The 24822-nt window shown below is 39.0% G+C and overlaps 1 protein-coding gene across 4 annotated transcripts; it reads left to right on the forward strand.

Moving 5' to 3' along the window:
- On the forward strand, positions 1 to 24522 carry LOC126367042 (protein FAM13A). 4 transcript variants are annotated; one of them, XM_050010422.1, is made up of 11 exons: positions 1 to 140; positions 12546 to 13163; positions 13436 to 13515; positions 18884 to 19147; positions 19370 to 19541; positions 20131 to 20303; positions 21155 to 21436; positions 21753 to 21977; positions 22566 to 22709; positions 23082 to 23270; positions 23553 to 24522. In XM_050010422.1, the coding sequence occupies exons 3-11, from the start codon at positions 13492 to 13494 to the stop codon at positions 23727 to 23729; spliced, it is 1650 nt and encodes a 549-aa protein (XP_049866379.1). In that variant the 5' UTR covers positions 1 to 140; positions 12546 to 13163; positions 13436 to 13491; the 3' UTR covers positions 23730 to 24522. The 4 variants fall into 4 exon arrangements, with proteins under 4 accessions (XP_049866379.1, XP_049866380.1, XP_049866381.1 ...); XM_050010423.1 differs by having other exon boundaries at positions 18953 to 19147; XM_050010424.1 differs by lacking the exon at positions 13436 to 13515.
- Positions 24523 to 24822: the final 300 nt, after the last annotated feature.

A 24822-nucleotide genomic window follows, 5' to 3' on the forward strand; every position in this document is an offset into this window, starting at 1 on the left:
CGCCGGGCGCTACAGTTCGGACCTGCCGCCGCGCCGCCATTTTGTTTTGTGACGCCATTCCGTGTCACTTCCTTATCAATCCGTTTAAAAAAAAGTCTTGGTATCGGATATTCTAGTGCGGACTATTGGATTCATAAAAGGTATTTTTTTATTTATTTATGGATATTTGAATTTGAATATATTCAACGGGATAAAAATATTGAGGCTTGAAATCTCAAGGACGGTTTTGTCTACCCCAAGTAAATAGGGCTGTTTTGTTTTCATCATTATTATAATGAAGATCACAATCGTTCGCCGGAATTTCAATGAGTGAGTAGTATTTTAAAATTCGAAACGGATAGAAAAGTGGAACCGGAAATAGAATGGTGAGAAGTTTCTCGAATGCTTTCGTGCATTTTGGCTTGCTGTGCGCTTTAATGAGACTGTTCCATTTTTCACAGCTCTTCAGATCATTTTTACTTTAATACAATATTATAATAATATTTTTTTTTATTTAATATTCTTGTATACTGTTCGTTGTTATCTTTAATAGATTTTGTGATACGGAATACTAGACATGAGAAGACCATTGCGCGTTCTTATTTTCCGATTGTAAGTAGGTGTTATATCAATACGGGAATCTGTCTCCATTCTACTAAGTATTTCACAATACGAATACTTGTAGTCTATTTTTTCTTTTGTTCGCTTTCTTTTTGTATAGATAGAAGTGATTTTCCTATTAAGTTCGTAATAGTTTCCTTTTGTATTCGAAGTAATATTTAACCTATTTTACCTTCTAACAGTCCAAACACCAGAAAGTCAATTCTTTGTTTGATAATGTTTTTTTAACGGGAAAAGCTAAGCTTATTTTCCTGCTGGGATATATTCGGGTTATATTTTTCCTTCTGTATTCTAATATTTTCCCCCTGTTCTTGTCTCTTGACTTCCGTGTTGAAAGCAAGTTCGACGACACGCCCACTCGAGCGTCGAACCCGCGTGTAACCAGGTCAAACGGTTGCCTCTAGCTAGTTATTTCGTAACTGACTAACAAAGATGTACGTAATGAGTAATAGAAGACGGTATCTCTGACGCGGTATCCCTATCGGGGTGAGCAGAGCTGACATCGGCAAGATACCTTGTCACACTTAGCTAGGGGCTTTAGCTAGTTGCAAATGATGGGATGATCACTCTCAAGATTTGGCATTGTCGCATCACTAACCGCGGAAGCCAGAAGAAGAAAAAAACGATGGTCAAAGGTGACTGTCAATGTTACTGTTATCACTGTCACTGTCGGTTGTCATAATCGTGTGCAGCTTGGCTCCTGGTTTGGAAATGCTTAGATGGATATGATGGACCTTATGGTGACTGGATACCCCATCCCCTGCCCGTCACCGATCACACACATACATTCATAAACTAACGCCTAATGAGGTGAACAGATCCGCAAGTAATAAAAAAATAAATGCATCCAACTATAAGTAGATGGGCAAAATATCCGGTAAATTTAGGGTATTATATTTACATCGGGTATTTGCCCGTCTTCACCTTCAGCTGCTTATAAATCATCCCAGGCATATCCTAGATTGCTTGAATTATATCGCCAACAATTATGATGGCGAAAGCCTCCTGTTTCTCAACTAGTCGTTTCATCCATCCATTTTAGGAGTTCAATACCAAGTGTGATTGCAAGTTGTCACTTGGTTGCTTGTCTGCCCACCCTGGTAACCACAGGCGTGAATTATAGCAAGAGAATTGATCGACGCCTGCAGTTTGTCGACAGCAATTGAGACACGCGTGGGTTGTAGTATCGTTGAACACGCATTTCTTTATTATTTCTTTTTTAAATTACAATTATTATTTAAATTAAAATTACACTTGATCCCACTGCTGGGCAAATGCCTACCACATGTTTTTCCACTGTCCAGTCTCTCCGATAACCCGATTTCCCGTCGTCTACCACGGTATCAGTACCCATCCCACTACACACATGGCCAACCCACTTCAGTGTGATCACACCCCGGACACTTCATACAAACAACCTCATCTTACACAGACACCACACATTGACGTTATAGTACACGCGCATCTGTGTGTGTGACACCTGACGCCATACGATTGAAGACTAAACTATGACCGAGGGGGTGAGGTAAACCTAGCTCAGAGGCTGGTGGGGAGCGGAGAGTTGCCTTCTTTACGTAGTATAATTCCTTATTCTATGGTCTTAATGCCCATGTCAGCTATACCAGTTTTTAAACGTTTTATAGCTCAAAGTTCATGTTTAAATAACAATAACATTAATACAATTGGTTCGTTTCCTAGGTCAAAGATAAATTATAAAATCCTGATTACAAAATAAAGACAGATTTATAGGTGACAAAAAACTTTTTTCTATTTAACTTATTTATGAATTTTAATTATTGTCACGTTTTTCTATGACGTCACAGGTTGCTTTTTCATTTACATTCTATGTAATTTCGTGTTTCGATGTTTAGTAAAATGTAACTGATTTGACTAGTTGGAAACTAACCTATTATTAGGTTTCGCGACCATGAAACCTAAAGTTCATTCATCACACTACATGTTACAATGAACAAAACCGCAACTCGACTTCTCACTATTCTCTTCCCTTTCAAAGAGATATAATAATACGATTTATGTCTTCTATCGTATAAGTTAAGAGGTGGATTACCAACCTCATCAACCCCGGTGTCTGGGTTATTACCGCCCCCTGATAAAACTCATGTAACTACAACCTACTTCAGGGAGTAGTAACCGGGACCAACGGCTTAACGTGCCTTCCTAAGCACAGATTATCTTACTTTCGGTGTATGTGTGTAAAACTAAACCAGGGCTCACAAAGATTTTTAACCGTAAAATACCTGATAAGAGTCGCTTCGTTTTCCCCTTCAATCTTGTAATCTTCAAGATTAGGTAGCCATTTACCATACAAGCGTAATCTTTCAGCCACATCTTTACCGACTATTATCACTTTCCCAGCATTTATCTCGTTTTACAGGGTCCGCCTACCCAACCTGCAGGCAAAACCAGCCAAATTATATCTTTAAAACTTTGAGCAGGAAATACACAAATCTATTTACTTATTATAAAAATACAACAGGAAAATATACATTTTACAAAAAAATAACCTATTTCAAATAAGAACACAACATCGTTATTAATTCAGTAAAAATATAATGAATTTATTTCCTTATCCTCAAAAACGTGCTACGCAATAGCTACGATTCTGCTACGCGTCGCACCCTTGCTACGCAGTTATCAGCTACGCCGTAGCCCGGTTACCCTTATTGCGTCCTAGCCCTTACATAACTTTTTCATACAAAGAGCTTTAGTATGTTACTACAATATTATATTCTTTCAATATCCGCGGATAAGTTTAGGGAAAATGTGTCAATTTAATCTATAAGAATTGTAAGGAATTTACAGATGTATTATTTTATATCAAATGGAATTTCATCACAATTGTGTTGGGTTAAGGATTATATTTCTTATTTGACGAAGTCAGCACTTTTAGTTTATTATATTCATGTTGGTAACACGCTTCCCATCGGCGCGTCTCTAATAAATATTCACTAGATTATTTATTCACTGTTGCCTTAAATATTAGAATCTTGTGTAATATTCGTGAAATATAGACTACGTCAGAGGACGTAAAAATGGGATCACTTCGTTAAATATAATATAATAGAGCATCGTGCCTATGTACCCAAAAGGGTAGGTAGAAGTATATATACAGGGTGTTAGTGACATCGTAACGAAAACTTTGAGGGACTGATGGGAAGTGGAGTTTTCCGTCGCAAAAGTACGGAACTCAAAATAACTGAAAAAGAAACAAACATTTTCGTGAATTTTCCGACAGGAAATTCCATTTGATATCAACTATGAACCATCTCTGTCAGTATTTGTTGCGGTATCATTAACACCCATACGCACTTGTATGGATACCTGTACTTACTTGTACGGGGTGTAAGTGACATACTATACTGAGATAAGGGGGGGATTAGAAAATTTCACTTGGTATTAACACAGAATCATGGCCTGAATCGTTCCCCTCAGTATTCGTCCTGCATATACTGCACCCACTCCACACCCGTTGTGATGTGTGCCCGGTTTATGGTAATAGATTCGTCACCCCCCGTTCCCCGTCGCCCCTTATCACATGGGACTTAAACATAGCTAGTGAGGTGGACATAAACTATATGCCAAACCTTTTGGGGATATGTTACGTGTCTTTTACGTACATGCATACGTGCATTGACGCCTATATCCCACCGGGTTAAGCAGATGCTATGGAATTCCATTTGCTTCGATGACATTCTTCTCTGGGCTTCTCCTCCACAATCATTGATTCTTTGTGGTTATTCTAATTATTTCAATGGAACATTCCACGAGCGATGAACCGTGTATAACACGAAGCCCTGCAGACAGTGCACTAACTAACTAACTATGCAGGGGTTAGTCATACGACGAGACACGATTGTATGGAAGCCTGACAGTTGTCACCCCTGTGAACTGTGGAGACAGGTTCTAATCCGATTGTGGAGTTATGTGGAGACAAGTAGAAGGGGCATCACGTGTCGTACAATGAGGCTGTGGCGTTTGAGTCTATGTAGCCTGATAATTCATCACATCAATTCAATTCAAACAAAATTAATTTTCAATTTTTAATTCGTGACATCTCTCTGTGCCAATGCCGGAAAGGGGGTTCTAAATGTATAATTATTTACATTTAAAAAAAATATTATTTTACATTTTTTTTTAATTCAACATTCATTCATTTTTGTTTATAATAAGTTTAGAAATATGATTTTAATTTTAAGGACATTTAGTTTGATTTTAATAATTTTTAACTTTATTTCATTTTTTTTATTGTAATAACTTTTAATTTTAAAGTGATATAATTGTATCTTACAATATGGGTATCTACCCGAAATAAATGCATTTTTTAAAAATTATTTGTTCCCTGTCCATTCCACTGACTTTTATTCTTGTTCTTTCACGTTGCGGGCTGTCCGGTTGTGGAACTCTCTACCTGAGGCTGTCAGGAGGGCTCTTTCTCTGGACTCTTTCAGGGCAAGAGTAAAGGTGCTTTTCCTGAAGGTTAACTTGGAACTGATTTTCTTATTCTATTAATATGTACATTGTAGTGTACTTATATGTACACCAGTGGTAGTGGTGTACAGTGGTCTACCACTGTAGTGTCACGGGTTCGAACTCTAAACAACTGAATTCGACTTTACAAGTTTCAATTCATGTTTAGATCGTAAATAATTCATCGGTTAATGGCAATAGGCTTGCCCTCATGGAATTTAAATGCCAGGAGTGGGTGTACATTCTGTAAACCTCTGCCTACTGATAAGAAAAAGATAAGGAAAAAGATAAGATAAGTCAAATTACTAATTGTAATCAAGAATAACTTTAAAGCACATAGTAACGGGTTCCTACCGCGTTTAAATGGAGATATGAGACTCCCGATATTTCAACACTGTTGCAAGTGCCATGATTACGGGATGACTGATGAGATTGGAGTGGAGTAGGTAGATCTATAATTGATTCTTGTTCTTATAAGTTATTCTTGTTGTTAATAATAACCGCGTAAACTTAAAACAATGTAAGAATAACTTTCATACGGTTTCCATAATCATATTAGTTATACAGTTTTCAGAATTATTCCATACTGGAAAGTAGCCTATGTCTCTCACCATCCTTTCAACTAAGTATATCCATTAAAAATCCCATCAATTCGTTGCTCCTTGTATTGCCGAGAAAGACAGACATACAAACAGACGGACACACTTTCCATTTGTTTTCCGTTTATTTTTATTTTTTTAAAGAACGTCTACGGCCCTGTGCCGAGGTTAATCTTGCAGCTTCTTTTCCCCGGCTATACAGGTTGTAAGAAGCTGCAGTAGTTTTAGGCGGATGAGACGTTCGTTATGTAAAAATTGACGATTCAAAGTGTAACTATGTTACCAACTGAATAAAGATATTTTTGAATTTCAATTTGAATTTATAATATTAGTATGGACTAAAATAAGACAGATAAAAAAAGCTTGTACAACCACCAAACCTGAAGTGACATTGCATACTAACGGCCTCCGTGGTCCAGTGGTGGAGCGTTGGTCTCACGATCCGGAGGTCCTGGGTTCGATTCCCAGTGGGGACATATCACAAAAATTACTTTGTGGTCCCTAGTTTGGTTAGGACATTACAGGCTGATCACCTGATTGTCCGAAAGTAAGACGATCCGTGCTTCGGAAGGCACGTTAAGCCGTTGGTCCCGGTTACTACTTGCTGTGTAAGTACGTAGTCGTTATAAATGAGTCATGTCAGGGGCCTTTGGCGGCTCAATAGTAACCCTGACACCAGGGATGATGAGGTTGGTAATTCGCCTCACAACCCACAAGATAGAAGAAGAATTGCATACTTCACCAAGCTGCTCTTTTGCGGAGCATCTATCCATCTTTACTGGTCTGGTAGATCAAATAGTAGCTTATTGTTTCGTGTGGGTCATAAGGTCGGCAACCAACCTCACCAACCCTGATGTGAGTGTGAAGCCGCCACAGGCACCTGACTACAGTAAGAAAGTAGTAACTGGGACTAAAGGCTTCGCATGCCTTCTAAAGCAAAGACATTGTGAAAGAAACAACTGCCTCCGTGGTCCAATGGTTGAGCGTTGTGCTCACGATCCGGAGGTCCTGGGTTCGAATCTCGGTGGGGACAAATCACAAAAATATTTTTGTAATCCCTAGTTTGGTTAGGACATTACATGCTCATCACCTAATTGCCCAGAAGTAAAATGTTCCGTGCTTCGGAAAGTACGTTAAGCTATTGGTCCCGGTTACTACTTACTGATGTAAGTACGTAGTCGTTACATGAGTCATATCAGAGGCCTTCGGGGGCTCAATAATAACCCTGACAGCAGGGTTGATGGGATTGGTAATCCACCTCACAACCCGCACGATAGAAGTTAGAAGGTTTTCGGACAATCGGGTGGTGAAACAAACCCCAATCAACCTATCACGTCAGTCCGTTATCACGTGTAGTTCAAGCGCTTTCAACAGAATTGGTTCAATTTGGCTGAGTGTCACTTTTCGTCGCTTTTAACGATGACGTGGGTCATTCGTCACATTAAGTAGTGGCGGTCAATCTCATACTGGATTTTGTTTAAATAAAACGATAAATAATAATTGGATAATTACATAAACAGTCTACATACGTCCCACTGCTGGGCACAGGCCTCCCCTCAATTAACCGGAAGGGTTATGAAGCATACTCCACCACGCTGCTCGACTGCGGGTTGGTGGAGGTGTTTTTACGGCTAATAGCCGGGACCAACGGCTTAACGCACCCTCCGAAGCACGGAAGCATCTTACTTTTTCGGACAATCAGGTGATTCAAGCCTGAAAAGTCCTTACCAAACAAAGGACAGTCTCACAAAGTGATTTCGACAATGTCCCCATCGGGAATTGAACCCGGACCTCCAGATCGTGAGCCTAACGCTCTAACCACTAGACCACAGAGGCTGTTAAATTGGATAATTAATAAGTATACTATTAAATATCTCCTATATTTGAAGATTGCCTGGAAGAGATTGCTTACTTAGCAATAAGGCCACCTATTGTACTCATTCTATTTCTCTTTTGTTTTGTATTTTCCTGTTTTTGCTATAAAGTATTTGTTATGTTATGTTATGGTAATAAGTTACCTACTTCTTTACCTGGGATGATAAACAACATTGATTATTCTAAATTTTCTCTTTTATGCCTAAAAAAAACATAATTTGTTACACTTTGAAAATCAGGGTACAAAAGAAATGCCCAGTTATTTTTAAAGCAATTTTGAAAAGAATGTTATGAAGAAAGTTTTCGGTGAATGCTCATTTATTTTTCAAAAGGTATGTTTTAAAACTAAAACAATTTTAAAATTCTCGCAATGCCTGCCATTATCAGCCTCGTATGGTGCTTTTATTGTTAGTCGTAATTACAAGGGAATAATGTTTACTGTTGGAAACTGAATTTGTTCAAATACTTTTTATTACTTACTATTTTATCCAACTCTACAGCTTGAAAGTGTTGAAACTCGAATCCCAGCTGTTCGAAGATATTATTAATATCGTCCACCTTTTTTTGTAAACTAACTTAGTACTTATGTAAGTTTGTGTTACTAACCCTATGGATCTTATAATTCCGAATAAATAACTTTTGATTGGATTTTTGTTTTGATTATTTATTTTTAGAATGTTATATAAATAGTCAATGAATACCAAGATCAACTTCCTGTTTACCTTTTAAAATATTTATTTCTGTCGTCGAAACTTAAAACTCGAAACCCGCAACTTGAAACTTTAGAACCCAAACGGAGAGACAAATCAAGAACCAAACATAATAATAATAAAAATAAAAGAAGTTTATTCAACCACAAATATTTTACAAAATTGCTTAAACCGAATTACTTACATGTAACACATTATCGGTTGTGGCCGAAAAGGAGGAGCCTCAGCATTGCCAGTCACCCCCTGTATAACCAACTAAGTCGCTACACTGGACGCCTCGAGAACATTTTACCAAAACAACAACACAATTAAAATTAAAATTTAGACAGAAACATAAATATAAACCATGCTGTAATTTGGTCACCCAACTGGCGAGGAATAAACGAAAGTACTTTTCGGGGAAATTAGGTTGTTATTTCCAATTGCTTGAGGTTTTTTGAACCTCCAATAGCCACTGTTTACACCTTATTTTAAAAGAATGGAGTGACTTGACACCTTATTTTAAAAGAATGACGAAACACATTATTAGATGCTGTTTTTTTTAATAGCCCACTGGGTCTGATTTCTCACGTGTCTGTATAGGTATTATTATATCGCCATCACCTGTACCCATATACTTACCGCTCACAAACCTATATCTAGAATAAATAGTCAATACACGTCCCACTGCTGGGCACAGGCCTCCCTTCGATCAATCGGAGGGTTTGGGCTAATGCCCATACCTAAGAAATGAAAAAAAGAAAAAAAGATTTACCGTGGCTTCCGAAGCACGGGATCATCTTATCTTTCAGGACTTCTTTGCAATGTATACAATGTAAAGTGGACCCGGGCCTCCATATCGTGAGCCCAACTCCCTAATCATTAGACCACGGAGGCTGCTCGTATATAAGCAGTATGCATTAAAATTAGATTGTATTCGTTATCTGTCCATATCATCCCCCTAGCATTAACCCGTTTTTCACAGGGTCCGCATACCTAACCTGAAGATTTAACAGGTCCGGTCAGTTACCTGTCTACATATTGTCCAATGTGTACGTTGGTTGTTTTCAAACCTGTCTATAAAGCCCAACATTTATTGTGACAAGATGTCACAATAATATTATCGTTTACATTTCTTTCTGCGAAAATAAGATCTGTACCAAGCAAAACATAATACCTGTCATCTGTTCGTAGCAGATACCGCCAATAGCAACATTGAACAGCTGCCAAACTTGAGTTCAAGGCTGTATAGACTTCGCTTTGCTTGTTGACTCGGCGACCTATTCGGAAGAATATTTCAGTCTCACGCGATCAAATTCGGGAAGTTTAGGTACTTATGTGATACAAACTGGGAACAGTCACGCGATCTATGGCTTTACCCTTCTGTAGGTAAACTAAATTGTTTAAAGTTACCGGGCTACTTTTTACTCTCTGCTAATCTATACTTTGCTTACACTGGGACCGAATACGCGTTCGGTTGCTTATTTCCCTGGGCACGACGTAAAACTAGAAGGGAAGTAAGGGGAGATCGGAAAGAATACCTATATCCGGCCCAACTGCCAACCTCACCTGCGCGCGTCGGTGCTTCGTTATGAGTCGCTGGCGGCGGTGTCCACTGGGCGCCCCGATGCTCCCTGCTAGATAACAGACGAGGCTCTGGCGACCGAGCAATGGCGGTACAACCATACCACCGTAGAGGCAACAGCGGCCTTGGAGTTTAAATAATTTCAAAAATGTCTGGGGCAGACGGCAACGGGAAACCACTGCTTGTATTTTCCCAAGAGAGTCAGCATGAAGGGTCCTCGCAACCCTGATGCTGACCACGATCCTCAGATATGAGGGACCGAACCCAGAGGGAGCATTAGATATTTTGGTCGAAACCCTTGATATAGTTTGCACCGCGTACGGCGCAGTTGCTGTGCCGCGGATGCAGGTTAAATTGAGTTATTGACTTACTAACTGTTAATTACGTAATTAACTAAACAACACTGGGGTTATCATTTATTAGTGGCATAGAATAAGGAATAATACGACGTATAGAACGGCTAGTCTCCGCTCCCCACAAGCGGCTTAGCTAAGTTTACCTTCCTCCCCCTCGGTCTTACTTTAGTCTTCAATCTTATGGCGTCAGACGTCACACACACAGATGCGCGTGTACGATAACGTCTGTGTAAAGCAAGGTTGTTTGTATGAAGTGTCCGGGGTGTCCTAGTGGGATATATTGTATTTTTTCCACTTTATTGCGAACTAAGTATGGAATATTTTCACGTTTTCGTATTAATTTATTCGTTATATAGGTACCTAGTAAAAGTGTAAACAACAAACAGTAAGCCACAGGGAAATCAATGGAAATATCATTAGACTAAAAGCTTTTACTAGCTACGTACAAATAATAGGTATTGACTCTTCAAACACCATTGATGACTCATGGAATTTAATATATGAAATGTTTATCGTTCAAAAACAAGGTTTACGACCTTAGATTGACTTTACAAGGGTCATGTGTGTGTGTATCGGTACGTATGCTGTTATACTGAGGTAGGTGATAGGTAAAGTTAAAAAAAAGTAGATAAAGTGTTATTGCTCTGCAGCAATTTCTTTCAGTCAATAGTGCTGCTACCTACATTCTAGTTTTTATCCTCATTGTAAATCATAATAATTGTACGCAGTGGCAGCAGATACAACGAGACTAACGTTGCCGCGGGAGTTCTCTCGCGGCGCATACTCTACAGAACTCTTAGGCGCAGGTTTTTTCGTCATCGACCTTTGGACTTTTTCCTCTGCTGGTAGATAGAAAAACGCGCACTCCGGACTCAAATGAACAAAATGTATTTTCCTATGACCCTAACGGGGAATCGATAAACTTCTTTAGCGGTAGACGTACCTAGTTACTGAAACACGTACTTATTTATAGTCATGAGCAATATGATGTACCCACTTTAGGACTCTGTCGCACTAACATATTTGACATTTAGTGAGACTTACAGTTCAATTTGTCAAAAAAGTTAATGTGACATGGTACCAAAGAGTGTACATATTAATGCTCGTGACCGTACATCACGTAGCAAAATGTTATGCAATGGTTAAACCTTCGTGACAGGGCTATATTACTACAAATATTGGCTTTTTATATTCATGTTTATGGTAAAACATCTATAAGTTCCTACGATTTATCTACGTTTAAGAATTATTTATCTGTCTGTATCGATGTACAGTCATGAGCAATATCATGTACCCACTTTAGAACCCTGTCGCACTATCATATTTGACATTTAATGAGACTCACGGTTGAATTTGTCAAAAAAGTTAATGTGCCATGGTTTCAAAGTGTATATATACATATTAGTACTCTTGACCGTACTTACTTAAATGTGAATAATGCTAATCCGTACATCGATAAGATCACGCCGATATCCCATTGGGGTAAGCAACCTTACCTACTACGATTCTGAAACAACAGTTTAGCTTCTTAAATAAAAATTGTCGTACAGTCGACGGTTGAGGGTACTCTTGACCTTAACCTTAAGGCGGGAATACACATGCCAGTTAAACGGAACAGTAGCTTGCATGACAGCTACTCGCACGTGGCACACTGTGGATATCTACATCTGCAAGCTTAACTTGTAAACAGTATATCTGAAATCATAATTCATATAACCATTTATTCGCAATAAAAATGGTATTACAGTTTACAGATGGTCAGCATTTAACATTTTGGTCTACATTTATTTTAAATTATAACATGTAAATAGTAAAATAAATTTAACATTTAAATGTCAATCATTAGGTACTTACATTTACATTGTCATTATTCAAATTACACATCACAAAAAAAAAAACAAACAATACACAAAAAAATATATTGTGTAAATGTATAGTCTACACATGAAAGTAGCTGGCATGCAAGTGTGTTATTTTCTTATTACGGGTTACAAAAAGGATATGAAAGTCCGGCCGTCCTATATTTTTTTCCTGTGCTTCAGAATTTGTTGTCTAAAGCAATTTGAACGCTAGTGCCAGCTAAGCTCTATCTTGACACAAAGATTTTTAATGTGGGTAGGATTACAGGCACCGCGCTAGAATGCGATTCTTTTCCCAAATTCAGAAAACAATATTGATTTATGTCATGACACCTGTCGAATGAAATTCATAAGCAGAGTTTAAACCATTTTGTAAAAAAATATAGGTCTTGGTCATTTAGTAACGCCACAGATACGATACACGTTATTATTAAACGAAACTTTATTAAATCTATTTAGAACTTAGATTACTCAACAACACTTCATTGTTTCAGATTCCAAACACCACAAACGTGTTACCCCGAAATTCACAGTATCACCATAAAATCTCTTGTAAACTCTCGAGACTTCAACATGATAGAAGACAATTGAAGCAGCTGGACTACCACACTCCGATACCCTTCGGTTCAGTGAATGTGAATCAGTCAAGATGAAGAAATCTCAATAGAGGACTAGAGCGTCTAGCTCGTCAGCAGACCTGCACCCTAAATGCTAAATTACAGGCTGGTTTCCACCCACTTCTTGAAGCAGCCGTAATTTCCGCGAGTCCACATCATATTGACTGTTTGTGACGTGCCAATATGTGCCGAGATTGGGACATGTCGAATGAGTCGATCTTCGCGAGTGACATCATCAAATAGTTATATTTAAGACTGTTCAGTGTACAGTATAGTAGTAGATTATCGCCAAAACGGCGTTCGTAAACGCTTTGCCGCTGCGTTTTGTTTCGTTCGGTTTGTTTTACATCAAAGGTTAAGCAATAACCCGGTTTAGTATCGGTTAGTTCCGAGTTCCGCCCGGCAGAGGGCGCGCGTGCTACCCTGGCAAGCCGCGCCCGCGACAATATTTCCAGGATCTTGGATTCCATAGTTGGCGCTGCAAGATATTGCATTGTAAGTATACCCTACACTCACTACATGCCAGCATAATTATTATTAGAGTTCTCTTAAGTTAAGCCCGATCTGAAAATTTACCTAATTCAGAGTTTAAGTCTGGTACTAAAATATACCAAACTGGTCAGAAGTTTTTCGTTTTCAGTCAGAACTCAGTAGTTTATTTTACCATGGGGCCAGACCTTTCGAAATAGAAGTTCCAAAACATTGACGATACTTTTTGTAGTATTATTACCAGTGCATTAGCACCAAAAAAAATGGTTTAATTTCAGAAACCACACATAACGGCCGAAAGTTTTGGAAATTTGGGATTTATTTTGAAGTAAACATGGTACAATTGGATTTTATACAGGTACTTTGAACCGGGGCTTCATTTAACATCATACCTGTAGTGTTTCTGTATCAACCTACTAATTTTAATGATAGCTTTATACCTATCCGCTTTGCAACAAAAAAGGCCATGGGAAAAGTTTAGAACAAATTTTGGAAGTTTGCGAACCTAAACAAAAGGAAGTTTTTCGTTCAGAAAATTTTGGAATTTTCCAGTTGCTCCGTTGTAAATAAGTTACCTGCTTATATAGGGCGTTAGTTACACCGTAGCGTTAACCTTGGGGGATGATTCAGAGCATGATTCATGATTTTTCTCATTTGTTTTGTATTTTGTTTTTTCCTGTTTGTGCAATAAAGTATTTGTTATGTTATGTTATGATTATGAATTGATATCAAGTGGAATTTTCTGTCGGTAAAGTCATAAAAAATGTGTTATTTTTATTATTTTCCGTTCCATATTGTGCTTTTAACGAAGGATTTTCCAGGCTCCGTTCACCAAAAACAATATAGTTAGCGTTGTACAGCTTTAATCTGATAATTACCTATTTTCTCATTACTAGAGTACATATACGTACATAACATAACATAAACTGCCTATATACGTCCCACTGCTGGGCACAGGCCTCCCCTCAATCAACCGGAGGGGGTATGGAGCATACTCCACCACGCTGCTCCACTGCGGGTTGGTGGAGGTGTTTTTACGGCTAATAGCCGGGACCAACGGCTTAACGTGCCCTCCGAAGCACGAAATCATCTTACTTTTTCGGACAATCAGGTGATTCAAGCCTGAAAAGTCCTTACCAAACAAAGGACAGTCTCACAAAGTGATTTCGACAATGTCCCCATCGGTTCACTAGAGTACATAATTATTCCAAAATATAATGTAATGGCAGAAGCATATATAAAAACTAGATGTCGCGTGGTTCGCTCGCAGCAAGCTGCTCGCGTGTCCGGTATTAGTTCGAAGCTTTGTATGGCGGCCATCTTGTTTTCGTGAAATCAAAAAAGTTCTAGGTGCTATAGTTTTGCCAGGCCGTAGGGTGTCTCCCTGATGCGGAGCAGTTTTCCAAGATGACGTTCCGATCACACCCCTATACATCATTTTTACACCCGAGACATTTTCTGGAAAAACAAAATTTTGTATGGCGGCCATCTTGTTTTTCGGCCATTTTGTTTTTTTTTCACTGGCGATAAAATTTGACCAAGACTTTAATAGGCTTCGTGAAAACAAAAAAGTTCCAGGTGCGATAGTTTCGCCAGGCTGTAGGGTGTCTCCCTGATGTGGAGCAGCTTTCGAAGATCAAAAAGTATTTCCATACTCAACATGATGTTTCGATCACATTCCTCATACATCATTTTTACCCCCGAGGCATTTTCGGGAAAAACTAAAATTTTGTATGGCGGCCATCTTGTTTTTCCGCCATTTTGATTTTTTTTCACCGGCCATTGGATTTGACCAAGATTTAAATAGGTTTTGTGAAAAAAGAATCGTTCCAGGGGCGATAGTTTTGCCAGGCTGTGGGGTGTCTCCCTGATGCGGAGCAGTTTTCCAAGATCTGGAAGTTTTCCCATACTCACCGGGAGGTCCAGATCACACTCCCCATACATCACTTTTACCCCCCGACGCTCCTTCTGGGAGAACAATTATGTCAGTGAGTGAGTCAGTCAGTCAGTGGGTTTGTAGCTATATATAGTATAACTAGATGTCGCGTGGTTCGCTCGCAGCAAGCTGCTCGCGTGTCTTGTTTTCCCGCCATTTTTTTACCGCGATAGAATTTGACCAAGACTTGAATAGGTCTCGTGAAATCAAAAAAGTTCTAGGTGCTATAGTTTTGCCAGGCCGTGGGGTGTCTCCCTGATGCGGAGCAGTTTTCCAAGATGACGTTCCGATCACACCCCTATACATATTTTTTGACATTGAGGAATTTTCTAGAAAAACAAAATTTTGAATGGCGGCCATCTTGTTTTTCCGCCATTTTGTTTTTTTTTTCACCGGCTTAAAATTTGACCAAGAATTAAATAGGTTTCGTGAAAACAAAAACGGTCCAGATGCGATAGTTTCGCCAGGCCGTAGGGTGCCGGCCTGATGCGGAGCAGTTTTCAAAGATCGAGAAGTATTTCCATACTCTTCAATATGCTTCGATCAAAACCCTCATACATAATTTTTATCCCAGAGGCATTTTCAGGAAAAACGAAAAATTTGTATGGCGGCCATCTTGTTTTTCCGCCATTTTGATTTTTTTTTACTCACGATAGAATTTGACCAAGATTTAAATAGGTTCTGTGAAAAAAGAACCGTTCCAGGTGCGATAGTTTCGCCAGAACGTAGGGTGTCTCCCTGATGCGGAGCAGTTTTCGAAGATCGAGCAGTATTTAAATACTCAACATGACGATCCGATCAAATTCCTCATACGTCATTTTTACCCCCAAGGCATTTTCTGGAAAAATAAAAATTTGTATGGCGGCCATCTTGATTTTCCGCCATTTTGGTTTTTTTTTCACCGGCGATTGAATTTGACTAAGATTTAAATAGGTTTTGTGAAAACAAAAAAGGTCCAGATACGATAGTTTTGCCAGGCCGTAGGGTGCCGCCCTGATGCGGAGCAGCTTTCAAAGATCAAGAAATATTTCCATACTCTACAAGACGTTCCGATTACAACCCTATACATCATTTTTACCCCCGAGGCATTTTCGGGAAAAACGAAAAATTTGTATGGCGGCCATCTTGTTTTTCCGCCATTTTGATTTTTTTTCACCCACAATAGAATTTGACCAAGATTTAAATAGGTTTTGTGAAAAAAGAATCGTTCCAGGTGCGATAGTTTTACCAGGCCGTAGGGTGTCATCCTGATGCGGAGCAGTTTCTGAAGATAGAGATGTATTTCCATACTCGACAAGACACTCCGATTACATTCCCATACATCATTTTTACCTCCGAGACATTTTCTGAGAAAACAAATTTTTGTATGGCGGCCATCTTGTTTTTCGGCCATTTTGTTTTTTTTTCACCGGCGATAAAATTTGACCAAGATTTAGGTAGGTTTTGTGAAAAAAGAATCATTCCAGATGCGATAGTTTCGCCAGGCCGTAGGGTGTCTCCCTGATGCGGAGCAGTTTTCCAAGATCTGGAAGTTTTCCCATACTCACCGGGAGATCCAGATCACACCCCCCATACATCATTTTGACCCCCCGACGCTCCTTCTGGGAGAACAATTATGTCAGTGAGTGAGTCAGTCAGTCAGTGGGTTTGCAGCTATATATATTATAATAACTAGATGTCGCGTGGTTCGCTCGCAGCAAGCTGCTCGCGTATCTTGTTTTCCCTCCATTTTTTTACCGCGATAGTATTTGACCAAAACAAAAATAGATGTCGTGAAATCAAAAAAGTTCTAGGTGCTATAGTTTTGCCAGGCCGTAGGGTGTCTCCCTGATGCGGAGCAGTTTTCCAAGATGACGTTCCGATCACAACCCTATACATCATTTTTACCCTCGAGGCATTTTCGGGAAAAACGAAAATTTTGTATGGCGGCCATCTTGTTTTTCCGCCATTTTGGTTTTTTTTCACCGGGGATTGAATTTGACCAAGATTTAAATAGGTTTCGTGAAAAAAATATTGCTCTAGGTTTTATAGTTTTGCCAGGCCGTAGGGTGTCTCCCTGATGCGGAGCAGTTTTTCAAGATCAAGCAGTATTGAAATACTCAACATGACGATCCGATCACATCCCTATATATCATTTTTACCCTCGAGGCATTTTCGGGAAAAACGAAAATTTTGTATGGCGGCCATCTTGTTTTTCCGCCATTTTGGTTTTTTTTCACCGGGGATTGAATTTGACCAAGATTTAAATAGGTTTCGTGAAAAAAATATTGCTCTAGGTTTTATAGTTTTGCCAGGCCGTAGGGTGTCTCCCTGATGCGGAGCAGTTTTTCAAGATCAAGCAGTATTGAAATACTCAACATGACGATCCGATCACATCCCTATATATCATTTTTACCCTCGAGGCATTTTCAGGAAAAACGAAAATTTTGTATGGCGGCCATCTTGTTTTTCCGCCATTTTGTTTTTTTTTCACCGGGGATTGGATTTGACCAAGATTTAAATATGTTTCGCGAAAGAAAAATTGCTCCAGGTTTTATAGTTTTGCCAGGCCGTAGGGTGTCTCCCTGATGCGGAGCAGTTTTTCAAAATCGAGAAAAATTTCCATAGTCAACGGGATGTTCCGATTACAACCCCATACACATTTTTTACCAAAGAGACATTTTCTGGAAAAACAAAATTTTGTATGGCGGCCATCTTGTTTTTCCGCCATTTTGATTTTTTTTCACCGACAATAGAATTTGACCAAGATTTAAGTAGGTTTTGTGAAAAAAGAATCGTTCCAGGTGCGATAGTTTCGCCAGGCCGTGGGGTGTCTCCCTGATGCGGAGCAGTTTTCCAAGATCTGGAAGTTTTCCCATACTCACCGGGAGGCCCCGATCACACCCCCCATACACCATTTTCACCCCCCGACACTCCTTCTGGGAGAACAACTATGTCAGTCAGTCAGTCAGTCAGTCAGTCAGTCAGTCAATACATGGGTTTGTAGCTTTATATAATATAATAATAATTGTTACTTGATACTTGGATCACATTGAGTATGGAATTATGTTGCTACCTAGATTACTTATCTTTATTTTGATTAGAATAATAATGGGTGTAAAAAAAAGATCATCAATTGTACCCAAAAACAAATATAAAAGATGCATATGTCTGTTATCCATGAAATTAGAAGGTTAAACGAAGAAAAATCTATACAGCGCCATCTATATTGATTTTGAGGAACGTAGCCTGGAAAGTCCCTCATTAAACACCGTGTTTTAGTACAATCAAGTACCTAAAGGTTCTATTTTTGTTTCGTTACGGTGGCACTAACGCTCTGTATTAACGCATAAGCACCTGTATTAATGCTTTTTTGTAACGCATAGAGGAAGCGCGTTTGCTACAGATAAACGATATGGCATTTCACGTTTCTGGATCATTCTTTTTTATAACAAAAATTATATAATAAGGTCATAAAACTTTTCCTGTAACCTTTTCAACCCTTAATATGTAGGTACATATTAAACCGTGTTGTAGAATATATAACATTGCTTTTATAATAACAACATGTTATTAACCTAATCGGCATCTAGATTTTTAGATTAGCTTTATATGCAAGAAATAAACTTAACACAAAACATATTTTACATACCTACTTACTATATGTATCTACAATATTACATAAGTACTTATATGTATATTTGACACTCTACCATTTGAACACCAGCTTTACCCACAACTTTTAATTTCCACGAAATTTTAACTTCTAAGCACACGACAGATACATTTAACTGTATACCACTATGGTTAGGGTTACGGACACCAAAGTGAGTGCTCAGACGAGCGGCGGGTTGTAATTGGGTCCGGGTGGCCTGCGCAGTGCTGCGAGCGAGACAGCGAGCAGAGAGAAGCAGAAGATATGGCGGCGCCCGAGTGTGAGCGAGAGGCCCGCAAGCGGCGTGAGCGCAGGGACTCTGGCTGCGCGCACGAGCGCAAAGAGCGGCGGCCGCACAGCGAAGAGCGCTCGCCCCCACCGCCGCCACCGCCCCCGCTGCACGACTATAACCGACTTGAGGTACGCATTCATAACATAAACTCACGATTATATGCCAATTCTCAAAAACTCATTAAAAACTCAGAACTAAATCCATCGCAAGATGAGCTAAGTACCCATGCCTCACCTTTCTGTTAGACCAACGTGATACGCTGTGAGCGGTAACGCCATCTATAATGGTCGAGTCAACTGTGCTAGTGAAAACTGCTCATTGGTGCTATTAAGTTGCCAATTCATTTTCAGTCGGAGCGTCGCGCGGAGCGGTTGTCCCGCGCCCGCCGTCCGCAGTATGGCGGCAAGAGGCGTCGCGCTCAAGCACGCATCCCCAAGCAACCCAAAGAGAACGACTGCACCCCCAACAATGATGAAAGCAGCTCACCACTCCCCTTCGACTACATCGTTCAGAAACCTCAATGTGAGTTGGGCTTGCTTTCTTCGTCTCTTGGCTGCGCCTGTGGGGTAGGTATCGGGAATATGGAGTGAACAAGGGGCCATTTTATGTAGGTAGAAAATTTACCAGCTGTACATTTATAATATCAACTTAATATTTCAAAAATATATATTTTATTTAATAGAATATTATGACATCAACTCGTAAACTCGTTGATGTCTTTTATATGAAACTACAGTTTTTGTGATATTTAATTATTATTAGGCTACAAAGCAGTAGTTAATACTAATTATAATAGTAAATGGTTGACTAGATAATAGGTATTTTTCCAATGCGATAATTTGGAAAAGAACTATTATTATATTACTAGATAGTAATAACCACTAAGTACCTTCACAGGCCACATTTATCATTTGAGATGAAACCCATATTACCCATAGTACCTGGTTTAATTCAGTACTTGCCAATTTTTCATTGTACATAAGTTTGTTTAAAAACTACACAGTCGATCTGGTTCCGTAGTCTATTCTTTACAAAAATAACAATACCAACACTAGGTACGTGTTTTTCGTAGTTCAAACCGAATTCCACTATTAACCAATTATTATTTCAGTATGCGACGAACCAGAAACCTTAGACGCCGGTGCGTTGGCGGCGGCTGTGCGCTGGAGTGGTAACGCGGCGAGAGCCGAGCGCACACGCAAGGATGAACGCAGCGCTGCGCCGCGCACTCCCCGCCGCGACCAATCCGGCCCGGACAATACCCTTGAAAAGATCAGCAAGAAGGTACATTAACATTACATATGTAATCGACTATTTCCCATTGGGGAAGCAAATACTATGAAATTCCACTTACTCTGATCCTTGCACACCAGTTTCGCTTTTCCCATTATCATAAAAATGTTCATGCATGGTCGCCGGCTTAGATTAACTTAATACGGACTAATGTTCATGAGGGTTGGGCACATGTCTCCTCTTAATTCACCGGAGGGGATATGGAGCATATTACACCATGCTCCCACTGTGGGTTGGTGCAAGTATTTGGGCCAACCCGTTCACCAGTTTTCAAGCCACCCGAAGACCTCTTTAACTGACTTTATTTAAAAACTATTAACAGGTATCAACCCGGCCGACGAATGCACGTTATGGTGAAAAAGATTCTGTATTCTATTCTAAAAGCTATATGTTCTAGAGTAGTATGTGTAGCGTGTGTAATAGACGGAAATCTGTGTTTTGAAGCTGGTACGTCATAATTACGTATAGACGTGTGAAAAATATTCTGTCTGAATGTTCTGTGTGATTGGATATTCTGTGGCGCTTCTAAAAGGTCCGGTAGCGGCTTCAAAGTGTAACTAAATATGTTACCAACTGAAAAAAATAATTGAGTTGGATATATTCACAAGGTCCGCTTATCTAACCTGAAGATTTGACAGGTCCGGTTTACAAAAGTGACTTTCTGTCTGACCTTCCAACCCGCGAAGGGCACACCAGCCCAATACAGATTAGGTCACATACCTCCGAACGAAACGCAGTTCTCGGGAATGTGGGTTTCCTCACGATGTTTTCCTTCACCGCTGAGTTTGATATATTGAAAATGTTGTCGTTTTACATATCTAATAGTTGCTCTCCTTTTTCAGATAACTGTGCTAAAGAAAAGCATAGCGAAGTACGAAAGCGAGTATGAATCCAAAAATGGCTACGCGATAACAGCAAGCGAGCGGATAACTGACGTGCAACTGACACGCATGTATGATACCCTAAAACGCCTGCAGGAAGAGAAAAAATGTATAAAGGCCGACCCTGTCGAGTATGCCATGAAAGTCCAAGCAGCTAAGCAGCAGAAAGAACGAGATGACAAACTTGATATAGCGCTGAAGAGTGAGAAATCTATGACTGATGTTGTTCGCGACATTGAAGAGGCAAGTATTTTGACAGGACTTACTTATTAAAATTTGCTAAAAGACAAATGCGTTTCATTTGAAGCAGAGTTACTTATATAACTTGATGGACAGAATTATAAACATTACCGGTGAATTTCTCACGTCTCTTCACGTTTCTTTTCGCTATTAGCACGATTCAAAGCCTATTCATTATCTATTTTTACATCTTGTTTAGTTTGAATTTGAAATCCGTCTGCTAAAGAAACGCCTCCCTCGATTTCTTCTACGACTCTCTTTCCTGCAGTTACATCTACCTATATTTTGCCTTCTTCAAATCATGTCATCTCCTCAACAGTGGCTTGAAGGTTGTCGGAAAGCAGCAGGAAGATCAGCAGTGCCAGAGACGAACTGGACGGCATCCCAGCTTGCCGCTGAAAAGTCTTGCGTACAACGGGCACTCCTCCGTCTAGAAGCTGCTAGGGGTAGACCACCAGCACACTCGGCAGAACGCGGCGCAGCAAGGCATCTGTACGACCGCTACAGAAACGTTAAAAGGGCCTTGGCTTCTAGACCTGATACGGTAAGTGTCGTTATTAACATTTGAATGAGTTCATTCATACGAGTACGTCATTGTCATTATTATCTGGGTACAATCAATATGAAAAAGAGGCAAGATACCAGACGAGTTGGATTTAACATTGTGTCTTGTGCAGATCTGCATTCTGCGTTTAGGTGATGTAATAAACAGTCTTGAATATGTCAATTCAATGTTATATGAAGGTCTAAAAAGACGAGAGATGAAATGTTAATCATCTAAAGAGCAATTCTGCTATTTGTCATTTTTGTTTGACATAATGCAGTTCCTAATAGGTGCAAGTAGTCGTTACATGTCATGTACATGTCAGGGGCCTTTGGCAGCTCAATAGTAACCCTGCCACCAGGGTTGATGAGGTTGGTACTCCACCTCACAACCTACACGATAGAGGAAGAATATGTGCACCATTTTACCACCTTCCAAAGAAATGTCGAAATGATGAATAGCGTTAAGTACGTCAAACATTATCACATAGCAAAATGTTTTTTAGGTGAAATGATAATTGTAGCTTTTTTAGACATTCTGATCCTGTCTTTATCACTAAATATGGAAATTGTGTTATTATATTTTCAGGGCATTGGTACCAATGGTGAACTGGCAACGATTCATGAGCATGAGGCTATGATTTTCAACACCAGTGTCGACAGCTCGAGCGATTCTCAAGACAAACCCTCGGACTCTACACTGGTCATGACCTGCGTATTAGATATGAAAGAGGTGTGTAGATTTTTATTTAACTGCTTTCTTTCTATTCAAATGAAATCAAACACTTTTTGAAGTGTCCTTATTTCGGTAGTTGATATTTTTGCAGATTTTTCTATAGTGTTAGCTATACGCCCCCTATAAATGATAAGACCGCATAAATCCTTTACAATTCGATTGACGAAAATGTATCTAACTACCTATCCTTGCAAAATGACTGTGGCTTTACCATTAAAAAATAATTACGGCACTGAAATTATATATATTACAGCACTTTCAAATATTCTTATTTTTATTTATATTTACTTTGCCTGTTCTAATCAAAAAGTGTCCCTATATACTAGGTCTTCTGGAGTCAATTGACAACAATAATATTATCATTTACAGGAAACACCAGAAACGCCGCTGCAGTCTCCACCAGCGAAAGAGAATGCAGGGGAAGAGTTTCCATCGTCAACATCATCAGCTCAATCTGCGACCACCAGTGAAGAGGCCACTCCATCCAACGAGGGCCTCCACTGCCTTGGCTTGGAAGACTTATCCAGAGCACTCTCAGAGGCCAAATTGCACAAATGTGTAAGTATTTCTTTACCATTTTGGGGGTTCTTGGTGAGATTTTATCCCGGATACCAATGCTGTAAACGGAACAAAATTGTTTCAGAGTGTGCAGTTTTTATAATATTTTTGTTCCCTATTAGTCCTAAAAACCCGACTAAACATATTTGAGACAATATTCATACAAATTCCCCACGCGCTCACAACACTGTGTGTGTTGTAAAAAGCTTAAATTATGTCATGACGAGACTAACCAAACGTACATCGAAATTATTAAGAGTATTCTTCTTTGTAATTTTTCAGGTACTACGTCGAAGCATCAAAGAGTACGAGATAAGTTTTGAGCTTCAGAACAGCAGGAAGGTACAAAGGGACGATAAGAAAGGAAGAGAGGAGGAATACCTTCGATACAAGGCTATTAAGGCCCGTATAAAACTGCTCAATGCTCTTATTAACAAGCAAAAAACACTAATCGAGTGAACGAATAATGTGAAGGTGATTGCGCACTGTGTAGGAAAAGACCACAATTATTATAGTCCTGCCATGACTTTGCACAATAATGGTCATATCAGGACCACGCTCTAGTGATTTGACGCTCCAATGATTTTGAGTATGTCTATCGCGGTCTATACCTATAATATCTAATGAATTGGCTATATGAGGCAGGTCTATATTATATTTATTTAGTGGTCTTGAACTAACTGTACGCGGTCACCTATAGGAATATCCATTTTCAGTCCTATTTTTGGACAAATTTGTGCTCTAGACAGTTAGAGCATGTTGGTCGAAAAGCAAAGATGAGCAAATATATCAATCGTTATTGATATTGGCCTAGGAGCGGCCTGAGAAATCTATGACGAGTCAAAGAATGTACTTAATGACTTATATTTCGTATATTTTCACCCAGATGTAATATTTATATTCTAACTTGTGGTGTTGTTTGGTCGAAATTTTAAACATTTTAAAGTTTTCTTTAGACTCGTGAAATGAATTGTGAACTAAAGTTACCATAAATTACATAATTTTATTTATTTTGATAGAAAATCTTGAGCTTCCTTAAGGGCGTTTACTTACTTAAATATTAATTATAATAAAATCAAGCAATGTTATATTTCAAGTTGATTCAAGTACTTTATACTTAAGTACTACATTATATACCTACGTTACTTCTGTATAAAATTTATGATTGTGAATTAGCATTATTATTGCTCTTAATTAGTTTTAGATGTACCACAAATCCAGTGTAAAGGCCCCCATATATATATATATATATATATATATATATATATATTCGAAGTGGAATTGTATATAGTGCCAAATACTGTCATTTTATGCAATTTTATGGTCTAGTAATAATAATACTTTCTACATACGTGTTGAATGGAGTGAGTAACATTTTTACTATGGAAATTTTAGATGGGAAACTAGATAATATTTTACTTTTACACTGCCTAAGTCATTCAATAATCTCGCTTCATACATACTTCAAGTTATAGTAGACCTCAACCTCACTGACAATAGAATTTAGCTTCTGGATTCACTAAAGTTACTTAAATGTACAAAATAAACATAA

This window comes from Pectinophora gossypiella, chromosome 5, assembly GCF_024362695.1.
Source record: "Pectinophora gossypiella chromosome 5, ilPecGoss1.1, whole genome shotgun sequence".
Lineage (NCBI taxonomy): Eukaryota > Metazoa > Arthropoda > Insecta > Lepidoptera > Gelechiidae > Pectinophora > Pectinophora gossypiella.

What these genes read in the sequence shown, in the direction of transcription:
- LOC126367042 (XM_050010422.1), top strand. Translation starts at nt 13,492, where the DNA reads ATGGTACAATTGGATTTTATACAG. An exon ending in ACGACTATAACCGACTTGAG is followed by an intron (nt 19,148 to 19,369) that starts GTACGCATTCAT and finishes ATTCATTTTCAG; the next exon opens with TCGGAGCGTCGCGCGGAGCG. An exon ending in AGGCCAAATTGCACAAATGT is followed by an intron (nt 23,271 to 23,552) that starts GTAAGTATTTCT and finishes GTAATTTTTCAG; the next exon opens with GTACTACGTCGAAGCATCAA.